The following is a 12,017-nucleotide window of genomic DNA, read 5'->3' as shown; positions in this document are numbered from 1 at the left end:
TTCCTCCAATTCATCTGCCTACCTAGCCTCCATCTCCTCTCTCTCTCCCAAACTCCCTCCCTCTCTCTCTCTCGAAGTCCTTTCAAATGCGGCGGCATGGAGCTGCGGTAACGGTTGTCCGTGTAGGTGACCGGATGGAGCAGAAGGGGCGAGGAGACGAATCTAGCGTGTCTGTGATGGATGGAGGGAAGAAGGGTGCGAGGAGGCAGATCCAACGAGCGACCGACAGCGGCTCCGAAGGGGCTGCAGTGGATGGAGGGAAGATCCAGAGCGTGCGGTGGAGGAGCCAGTGGGTGCGCCGCGACGGATCCAGCGCGGTAGCAGATGCAACGGGCACATGTGACGACGGATCTAGCAGGTGTGTGGCAGAGGATCGAGCGCGGTGGTAGATCCAGCAGGCGCATGCACGATAGATCGAACACTCGCGGCGGCAGATCTAGCACGCGCAACGGTGTTGTCTGCCAAGGTGTCACATGCGTGCATAGCTGCGATCTTCCCGAGCAGGGGTAAGGCCGCACCATGGAGTTCCTCTGCTGCACCGCCGGGAGGTGCATCATTTGTTTTCTAATTTCCAAAATCACATACCAATGGCGGGTGGGAAATAAGGACCGCCACATGTATGTTCCCCTTGTGAGTAGAAGGTGAAAATTGACGACCGCCATTGGTAGTGTGTGTCGTTAGTGGATTAGTAGCGGCGGATGCTCGGTAAAGCCCGACACTGCTAGATCTTTATCACTGGCGAGCGGGCATCCACCACTAATGCCATGTTAGCAGTGGCAGCCCTGAGAGCCTCGCATGTCACTGCTGGTCCTTCTGCGCCCGCCATTCGTAGACACTCCTGCAGTAGTGCTTGTCGCAACCTAGGAGTTTCTTTTATTAGTAGATTCATTTTGTAAAACATTTTATCTCTTGAACTGCGTGTCCAAATACCAAACTATTTTCATTGTTGGATTTCTCGCATCGATACATTTGAAACTAGATCCCATATTAATGGGTTTTAACGATCTTTTTTAGTGAAATATCAAAAAAGGAATAAAAATGAGTATAAAAAAGTGAAGAAAAGAACAAAAAGATGAGTATAATTCATCTGCACTATTTAGAAAAGAAATGTGATCAAATTTTGAATCTCCACAGGTTTTAAAAAACATCACGAATTAGAAAAAAAAGTTCATGTATTCAAAAAACATTCATGATTTCAAAAGGCTCATAAAAATTGAAAAAAAGTTCATCAATTTTCAAAAAAAATTGAAAATTTGGAAAAAGTTCATCGACTTTGAAAAAAGTTTACGCGGTTTTGACAAAAGATCACTGATTCTGAAAAAACAAATCATCATATTTGGAAAAAGTTCATCGAATTTGAAGAAAGTTCATCGGTTTTGAAAAAAGTTCATCGAATTTGAAATTTTTTCACTTATTTTGAAAGAAAAGTTCATCGAATTTGAAGAAATTCATCAGATTTGAAAAAAGTTCATCGAAAATTTGAAAAACTGTTCATCAAATTTGAGAAAAAAATCATTGATTCAAAAAAAGTTCATAAAAATTAGTCCATTGGTTTTTTAATAGGTTCACGAAAAATTGAAAAGATCTTTGAACCAGGAAGAAGAAAAAAAAGGAAAAAGGAAACTAAATGATGAAAAGGTTGAGAAAGACGTACATACGCACATGAATTTGGGTGGCGTGGTGGATCCAGGAAGGCGGAGGTCGCATGTTCGATTCTCGCTGGCCCTGTGTACTTCTTTTTTACTCTTTTGAAGATAGAAAAAAACGTAAATGGGTCGGCACATTTAGATCGAAAGGAAGGCACCCCCTTTTTTACTCTTTTGAAGATAGAAAAACACGTAAATGGGCCGGCACATTTAGATCGAAAGGAAGGCAGGGGGTGTGCGCTATTTGCGAATAACCCATAAACGGGCACTTAAGGCGCCGTTTAGGGTTTGCCCTGGCCTAGGGCCATGTAGAGGTCTACTGACCCGCTTTAGCTACGTGATGTTCGTCCCCGGCTACAAGCCGTGAATGCTATATCTCACTTATAGTGAGTATATTATATCCGTATATACTCGCGATGTTCGACCTGTTCTGGTTCTCTTATTTTTTTGTTTTCTTTTTTTTCACTAGTTCTATAGTTTATTTCTTGGTATTCGCCATTTTTACTTTCTTTCATTTTTCTTTGGGTTTCTTTGGTTTTATTCTTTCATGGGTTTCTCCGGTTTTCTTTGTTTATTTTTCATTTTTGCAATGGCTTTACTCTATTCTTTTTCTTTTTCTCTTCGACCTTCTTTAAATTTTTTTTCATTTTTCTAAGACATGTACATTTTTCACACGAATAATATACATTCTTCGTATGCGTCAAGAACATTTTCCAGGTACATGATTCATATTTTTTCCAATATGTTCTGATGTCTACTGTTTCCGTACACGGTGTACATTTTTTTCCATATGTGTAAAACATTTGCTATAGGAGAACTAGGCTGTAGCATTGTGGCAAGGGAGCGCAGTGGCGTCTCCAGCAACCAGGGTTCGAGCCACGTCGGGGACGAATTTCTGGTTTCTCACAAGGGATGCTTCTCCTATATCAATAAACCATGGGTTCTGGTGCCCATGAATTTCATCATTTTTTTTACTATACATGTATAATTTCTTTTTCATATACATGATTAACATTTTTTCAAATATATATGTTGATGTCTACATTTTCCATACAGATCATACATTTTTCTTATACATCTGAAACATTATATATACACATTTTAACCTTTTCTTAATATGCATTTAACATTTTTTAAATATATGATTAATATTTTTCCAATATATGTTTTGATGTTTATTGTTTTGATACACATTGTACATTTTTGGTATACTCATAAAACAGTTTTTAATACACTTCGTACATTTTTTTATACATGTGAAACTTTTTTTATACATGTTTATATTTTTATAAATTATTAATAATGGTATATACATATTCAGCACTTTTCAAATGCATGTTTAACATTTTTGTAATTTTTACATAATTGTTTTGTAAGAAGTTTTAATAAAAGTAAAGCGACAATAACTGATGTAACCTCCTTTAGTTGGTCATTCACCATGGCTTGGAGAGTGCACGGGTACATAAATGTCCACCTGTGAAACATATATGTGTGCCTCACCGATGTTATAGATTCGAACGACGGAGCATGACATAGAGCAAGGTACATGCATGTGTTGAGGCAGCGACAAATACCGTAAGGACATCGATGATCTTGCCCCGAGTAAGAGTCGGATGAGCTATGGCTCCTTATCCAAGTTCATGGTGGCTAGCGCCGACAAGGTCTGGATTGTTGGTGGAACAGGATGTCCCGTTAACAGGCTCTATTTCATGGCCTCAACTAGATCGGGCCACATTCTTGTCACTTGGACTTTCTCTTCGGCTTCTATTGCTTAGAAACTACTTTTCAGTTCTTTTTTATGCGATGAACATTTTTCTGATACAAACAGAACATTTTTTTGATATATATACACTGAACTTTTCTAAAACACAAACTGACAAATCTTATAAATCTATTTTTCTTTTTTTAGTTCTGGTATTTTATAAAAGTTCAGGAATGCAAACATATATTTGTGATTAAAAACATAAAACAGAATGGAAAACGAGAAAGAAACAGAAAAGGACAGAAAAACCAGAAAACCGAGCGAAAGAAACTAAATATATATTTCAAATATTTATTTAAATTTATTAAAGTGTTCATTGCATATTTAAAACTATTCATGCGATATAAAACAAATGTTCATGCAACTTTTGAAAAATGATCCTATCATTGAAAAATAACTGATGTAACCTCCTTTAGTTGGTCATTCACCATGGCTTGGAGAGTGCACGGGTACATAAATGCCCACCTGTGAAACATATATGTGTGCCTCATCGATGTTATAGATTCGAACGACGGAAACATCACATGGAGCAAGGTACATGCATGTGTTGAGGCAGCGGTGAATACCGTAAGGACATCGATGATCTTGCCCCGAGTAAGAGTCGGATGAGCTACGGCTCCTTATCCAAGTTCATGGTGGCTGGCGCCGACAAGATCTGGATTGTTGGTGGAACAAGGTGTCCCATTAACAGGCTCTGTTTCATGGCCTCAACTAGATCGGGCCACATGCTCGTCACTTGGAATTTCTCGTTGGCTTCTACTCTGGCTTAAAAACTACTTTCCAGTTCTTTTTTATGCGATGAACATTTTTCTAATACAAACATAACTTTTTTTTGATATATGGTGAAATTTTTGAATATACACTGAACTTTTTTAAAACACAAACTGACAAATCTTATAAACTTGTTTTTCTTTTTTTAGTTCTGGTATTTTATAAAAGTTCAGGAACACAAACATATATTTGTGATTAAAAATATAAAACAGAATGGAAAACGAGAAAGAAACAGAAAAGGACAGAAAACCGAGCAAAAGAAACTAAATATATATTTCAAATATTTATTTAAATTTATTAAAGTGTTCATTGCACATTTAAAACTATTCATGCGATATAAAACAAATGTTCATGCAACTTTTAAAAAATGATCCTACCATTGAAAAATTGTTTGTGACATTTAACAAATGTTCACGTGTTTCAATAATGTTACATCATTTTAAATTATTTAGTAGTATTCAAAAAAACATGTGACATTTACAAAATGTTCAGAGGTTTCAAAAAATGTTCGTGATACTTACGAGAAAAGGAAAATGGCAAGATCTTGAACTGTTAGAGAAAGCTGCAGGAATTTATTTTGATCATTCATCCAACCTTTATATATCAGCTACGGCACAAATGCATTGTTCTGTATAGTCCGTTACGTCGTACGTGATCTTATTGCACACAAGTCTGCAAAAGATAATTCATTGTGGTAGTGGATTGCAATCGAAAGAATATAGCACTTTCTCATAAGCTTCATCAACTACTCTCGTCTTTGGCAATGCAAAATATGCCAAGATACCAGCAAGCATCAGAAAGACACAAATTTGGTCACTTCACTTTTTTAGATTATTCCAATGTATGCCTTGTCTTAGAGAGTTCAAGATTCTCCGCGTCCTAAACCTTCAACTATCTGGTCACTAGGGTTAAAATGATCCTGAGATCAAAGCAGTGCTTGATGCAAGAGATAATGAATCAACGCCTAGCCACTAGGTTCCATCGGTCTAGAGAAGTTCACTGTGAGTAGCATAGGTGAGTAGTCTGAATCAGTCGGGAACGATGGATGTGTGGTCTTCCATATCACGGCGTGAAACAGTCTCAACAGCACCAGTCACCTAATGCTTGTGAGCTCTATGCATGATTGCTTCCATTCCATGTCTAGATTAGATTAAACATTAATGTTAGTACAAATCCGCTGTTTGTGTCATACCCAGGCAGCAGCAGCAGACATTAGGTTCAACGACTACTCGGTTGCTTGAGGTCTGGGTTAACCCTTGACACTGAACTTCGCCGATATCCACCGATTGTCACACATTGGTTCAGACAGATGAACACAAACTAACACCAAGCTACGTATTTTTTTTTTCTCTCTATCAGCTGCCAGTGGGATTCTAAGCAATGCAAGCATGACTTTTTCTTGTTTGCCAGTGGGATGTTCCCCAAACTGACACAAATAATTGTTTGAAATAACGTGTTCATCCATAGAGCTCTGACTTTTTCTTAATTATTGACGTGATATCATACATGCCAAGTTGCTTACTTTGACCGACTTCATTCCATAGGATTTGCAAGTTGCAACATCGGTTTTATTTAATTATTCTATCCGTGGTAATGATTAGCTTTCTCTCCACTCTGAACGGCATTGACCAGCTGGCTCTGAGAATACATACATGGCAATTTCCTGGGTTGGTTCTCTGAGCAACATGGCCTAGTTCTTCCATCTCTTCTCTTCTACCTCTGCAAAGTCTCAATGGCAGTGGAAGGTGTTGCATGGGGCATATCCGTCGCAGGATGGATCATGTCCCCTATCATCTCGAGGCTTCTGGACAAAGCCTTGTCCTACTGCAAAGATGACAAAAAAAAGACACTTTACCGCTTGTTGACAGACGTTCTTCCTCGCCTGACGCTTACTCTAGAAGCAGCAGATGCCATTAATCATAGGGCACTCTTTGAGGACATGGTGAGTGGCCTTAAATCTGCTTTCTATGCCATAGAAGATATCCTTGATGAGCTGGAGTACATTCGTCATCAAGAGAAGCTGGACAGGCAGAAAAGTTTCTCGTCAAAAATAGAGAAGAAAAAGTCCATAATTACTTTGGATGCTGAAGCCGGTCCCTCGATCCAGGTCCTTTCTTGCCACTATCAATTTTCAGCTATGTAGATGTAAACTACCCTGCACGGTCTTTATTGCTTTATCATAGTCAAGTTGTACTGTTTTCCTCTTGTATTTTGGTAGAATGGATCGTGCTAATGGCCAATATGACAGTATTTTTTTTCTATAAATAAGGCATGCACCCAAAATAGTTCAAAGATGGAAAGTAGTAAAATTTTCAAAATGTCCAAAAATTCCTAAGATAATGACATATAAATGTGAGTCGGCTGTGTGCTTGCAAAATTTCATAGCAAAAAGATTATTTTTGGCAGTTAAAAAGATTTAGTGCTTAATATGCTTCACTTTTGTAGCATCAATTTTTTCACAGGGTGCAAAAATGTTATTTTTCCGATAAAATTTGCACACATACCGAAAACAGTAACATTAATATCTGTAATTGGCTTCACTTATTTTCAAAATTTTATTTATGATTTAATCATTTTCATCTTAGGAACCATATTGCCTTTCTTCATTCACTCATCTCTATACAATGATGCCCAAGTTTTAACCCAGGCCAAGCGGCAGATCCATCTTTGCATCTATTCTACTGGAACAGAGGCGCAGGCACGCCTTTTGTCATGTGCCTCCTAATGCATATTGTTTTCATCACATATACAAATTGTTTGGTGAACAATCATGGAAATCCGATAAATAAATTGAAAGATGATTTTCAGGAGAAAAAAGTGTTTACAAAATTAATTCACTGGACTTGTGTTTAAATTTTGAACTGTTGATCGCTTTCGCAGGATATTTTTGTCGAACCGAGTTTGACATTCAATGCAGCTTTAAATGATCGCTTGAAGGATAATATGGCCATGATAGAAGAACTTATTGATAAAGCACAAGATATTATTGCACTCGCGGAGCCGTCAAGCAAGGATAAAACTGGTACTGCCAAAAATACACAGGCAAGCACTACTTCAGATCCAACAGCAGCGGTAATTGGCCGAGATGAGGATCGTGACCGGATAGCAGAAATGCTCCGTGATGAAAAATGTGATGGCAATTCAAGATCAAGTATCAGTGAATGTTTCTCAGTAATTGGCATTTATGGCATTTCAGGGTCTGGGAAGACAACCCTTGCACAACATGTTTGCAAGTATGAGGAAGATGAAAAACGTTTCGACCTTATTATGTGGATTCATGTTTCTCCCAACTTTAGTGTGAGTGACATTTTCAAGGAGATGTTTGAAGCAGCTTCAGTAGATAAGGAGAAATCATGCCGTACATTCTGTAGCCTTGATATTTTGGAAAAAGAATTGAAGAAGAAACTAGAAGGCAAGAGATTCCTCTTGGTACTAGATGATATCTGGTGCGATAAGGATTTTGATAAGCAGAAGCTGGCGAAGTTACTTTCTCCATTGAAGCTTGGAGAGAGAGGAAGCAAGATCCTAGCGACTAGTCGCAATAAAGATGCATTTTCAGATCTAGGTCCTGGTGTGGCATGTACCGTTTTCCCAATAAGTGCCTTGGATGAAAAGGTCTTCTTGGAACTGTTCATGTATTATGCCCTTGAAAATACAAATGCAGATGATTCAGATAAAAAAGAACTGAAAGATATTGGGGCTGCTATTGCACTGAAACTGAAAGGTTCACCTTTGGCGGCTAGTACAGTGGGGGGACAACTACGTAAAAGAAAAAATGATGTTGGCTTTTGGAGAGAAGTTCAAGACCGGGACCTTCTGAATGAGACATTGGGGGCCCTCTGGTGGAGTTACCAGCATCTTGATGAGAATGTTAGGCGATGCTTTGCTTACTGCAGTATTTTTCCTGAAAGACATCGCTTGTACCGGGATGAGTTAGTTAAACTATGGGTGGCAGAGGGGTTCATACAGACTGTTAATGCAGAAGAGGACATGGAAGCTGTTGGTCGGGATTACTTTGATGAGTTATTGGCAACCTCGTTTCTGCAACCAGGAGGATACCACCTAGGCAGTTTCTACTATTTAGTCCATGATCTTATGCATGATTTAGCCAAGAAGGCAGCAGGGAGTGATTGTTTCAGAATGGACAATGGCTCCAGAAGAGAAGTTCCTCGTGATGTTCGCCATCTTTTTGTTGGGAATGAGGGAATGAACATTAAGAAGATTTTTGGATTGAAAAACTTACGCACACTCATTATTGATGGTAAGGAATGGTCTACACGACTTAATGAAGAGTTCTTTGCCAAAGTGTTTAAGAAGCTGCAAAAATTGCGGGTACTGGCTGTAGAAATCAATGAAAGAAGAGTGTTCAAAATTCCAGATTCTATTGTGCATTTAAAGCATCTGCGCTATCTTGCCTTACGGATGTTTGGCCAATCCAAGTTGATTTTGCCTAAAACATTAGCCAAGCTTTACCATCTGCAGGTTCTAATTTTGTATGTTCACGATACAGAATTCCCTAGTGATATAAATACGGGCAACCTCACCAACTTGCGGCATATCAGCGGTGGTCAAATTGGAATATATTTTCCGAATATTGGGAGGCTAACATCACTCCAAACATTAAAAGTGTTCCAAGTGAGGACGGAACATGGGCAAGAGTTAAAGCAGTTGAGGGACCTAAACAAGCTTCGGAGCTGTCTGGCAATCCAAAGTCTTGAAAATGTTAAAAGTAAGGAGGAAGCACATGAAGCAAAGCTAGCTGATAAGAAAGGACTGCAAGGACTGCGACTGTCCTGGAGTTGTGATTCGACGTGCACGCCAGAAGTTGAAGCAGAGGTACTTGAGGGTCTTTGCCCACCCAAGGATCTTAAAAGTCTAGGAATCATGAACTACCACGGATTGAGGTACCCAAATTGGATGGTGTCTGAGAAGAATGGCGGCCCAAAGCATCTACATGTACTTAAGATCCGCGGCTGCAGTCGATTGGGACCAGCTCCCCAACTTTTTGAGTTCTTCATTCATCTTCGTGAGCTCGTCATTTCTGACTGCAGCTGGGACTGCATGCCAAACAATATGAAGGACCTCAGGTCGCTCAAGACCCTAATGATTATGAATTGCTTGCACCTCAAATCACTTCCAGAACTTCCCTTGTCTCTTATGAAGTTTGAAGTGCATGATTGCAATGAAGTGTTCATGAGGTCGTGCCAACAAGTAGGTGATCCAAACTGGGAAAAGATTCAGCATGTTGGCGTGAATAAAACTGGAACTTTTGAAGTCAGGCTCCCATGGACAATGACTTTTTGGGAGGTATATACATCTATCAATCTCTTTGGTCCCTCCCTTTCAAGTAAATGACCGTCATGATTGCTACATAAGTTTTGTAATACATCTATACTAACCTATTGAAATACCAGGAATCATATGATACGGACAGAGCTGAAGACGAAGACTCGCCATTGTTATGATATGCTGCCAACTGCCCGGGTATGCGATTTGTGGCTCTGTGTGCCTTGCTGTGATGCATTGTGGGCGAGCCATCATGTCATGCCTGCCTGCAATTGTAATGTGGAACTGTGGACACCAGATTTATTTGCTTACTATATGTTTTGTAATGTTGTGGAGTGATGAACACTGGTTTTGTTTGTTTCACTATGATTTGTAATGAACTGGATAATGAACATCAAAATTTATTGTTTCCAATGGTTTGTAAAATTGTGAATGGTGTACATTGTTAGACTATGCTTTGGTGTATTGTTGGACTTGGTGTTACCAGTCAGAGCTGGTCGTACGCTCCACCCACCTACCACCCTTGCATGGCGCATGCAAGGCTGTTAGCCGCACGCTATCTTCCCCATCGATCTAGGATCGATAGATCGATTGTTAGTCTGTTTATACGTGCGTGTGTATCTCTTTCCCTCTCTCTCTCATGTACTCTATTATATATTACCCCACTGTGGATGCATACGAGTATGTGATGCATTGCAACCCTAGTCTATCTTCTATCATAGTATCAGATTAGATCCTTCCGTCGCTTCCGCCATGGCCACCGCCGCCGCCGAGGCCGCCGCGGCTACCCCTCTGGCGCCCTCTTCCCAACCTCTGGGATCCATCCCGCAGCCTCCTCCTCCTCCTCCACCTCCTCCTCCTCTCTCCCCCGTGGTAAACACGGCTCTCCCTCTCCAAACCGCGCCGACGATTGCCGGCTTCACTTCTGCGGCCTATGTCCACGCGATGTGCGTCGAGAGTGCCCACATCAACCTCGGCGTCCGCCTCGATATGAAAGGGGCCAACTACTCGACTTGGCGTGGCCTCATGCTCGAGGTCATCGACCAGTACGATGTGGCGGCTTGGATCGCGCCAGACTTCACCAACCGCGCCGGCGATGTGGCGTGGAACATCATCAACAAAGCCGTCAAGCGTTGGTTCTATGGCTCCATGGTCACGGAGCTCGCCGGCTTCATCCTCAACAGAGAAGCCACGGCCGCTGAGCTGTGGTCCTCCATGGAGTCCTTGTTCGTCAACAACCGGCACTCTCGGCGCTTCCAGCTCACGGCGGAGCTCTTCGCCGTCAAGCAAGGAGACGCATCGGTCTCCTCCTTCTGCGCGCGCCTCAAGGTCGTTGCAGACGCGCTGAGGAACGCCGGCAAGGTGTTGAACAATGTTGAACTCGTTGTTCAGCTCCTCCGAGGCATAAACAAGGACCGTCATGAGGTCACGGCGAAAATCATCGAGAAATCTCAAACTCTCGTTCCCTTTGATGTTGCAGTTGGCATGCTCCTCCAAGACGAGACTGGCGCTGACTTCTCCCACATCGGTATCTCCCACGCCGCACTCGCCATCCAGCAGCGCCCACCTGTCCCTGCTTCCTCCTCCGGCGGGCAAGCCAGGCCTCCTTGTAAGATTTGGTAGGAATCGTTGAACTCTTTGTCTCGGGTTCGCATCTGGGTCTCCGGTTGGGAGCTCCATGATAGGAAAGAGTCCGGCGGGGTCAATCATCCCGTCTTCGGACGATACGATCTGCCGCGGATCTAAGGCCAAGGCAGGTGTGAGCGTTGACCTCTGGACGGGATCTAATAGCGGATCCGAAGGGCCTTCTTCATGAGGGTAGGGAGCGGCAGCTGAGGCCGCGAACCCCTGGAAGATCGGATCTCCTGGATATTAGCGGCGTAGTTCAGGTTTCCAAACCTGATCTGGTGACCAGGGGCGTAATTGTCGACCTGCTCAAGGTGGCCGGTCGAGTAGGCACGTAGCACGAAGCCGCCGAACACAAAGACTTGTCCAGGGAGAAAGGTCTCCCAGGATACAACATCATCGTTGATGAAGAGGCAAACCATCGATCCTCATGTTGACAACACAGCAGAGCTCTCAATGAAAGCACCAATGTCGGAGTCAAAACTGGCAGATCTCGGGTAGGGGGGCCCAAGCTGTGCATATAAGGATCAATGGTAACAATGGACAATGGGACACAATGTTTACCCAGGTTTGGGCCCTTTTAAAGGAGGTAAAACCCTACGTCCTGCTTGATTGTATTTGATGAGTATAGGGGTTACAAGAGTTGATCTACCTCGAGATCGTAATGGCTACACCCTAGCTTGTCTAGCCTATGAATATTAGGATCGCCTCTATGGACTAAACCCTCCTGTTTATATAGACACCGAAGGGATCTAGGGTTGTACAGAGTCGGTTCACAGAGAAAGGAAATAGCATATCCGGACACCAATCTTGCCGTTCACGCATACAGGAGTCCTACCCGTACACGAGGATGATCTTCTGCCTCCGTCTTCACAACCCATTAGTACGGCCCATATCAAAGTTTATTCTTTCCAATGGTTTTTAAA

At 41.8% G+C, this 12,017-nt stretch overlaps 1 protein-coding gene across 1 annotated transcript; it reads left to right on the top strand.

Moving 5' to 3' along the window:
• The first annotated feature begins 5,873 nt into the window (after positions 1 to 5,873).
• On the top strand, positions 5,874 to 9,534 carry LOC123083500 (putative disease resistance RPP13-like protein 1). The gene is made up of 2 exons (XM_044505531.1): positions 5,874 to 6,286; positions 7,060 to 9,534. Exons 1-2 carry the CDS (start codon positions 5,912 to 5,914, stop codon positions 9,532 to 9,534), a joined length of 2,850 nt encoding a protein of 949 aa, XP_044361466.1. The 5' UTR covers positions 5,874 to 5,911.
• The last annotated feature ends 2,483 nt before the right edge of the window (positions 9,535 to 12,017 follow it).

The sequence above is a fragment of the Triticum aestivum genome, chromosome 4A (assembly GCF_018294505.1).
Source record: "Triticum aestivum cultivar Chinese Spring chromosome 4A, IWGSC CS RefSeq v2.1, whole genome shotgun sequence".
Lineage (NCBI taxonomy): Eukaryota > Viridiplantae > Streptophyta > Magnoliopsida > Poales > Poaceae > Triticum > Triticum aestivum.
The sequence above is the reverse complement of the archived record's forward strand: the minus strand, read 5'-3'. Positions and strand labels throughout refer to the sequence as shown.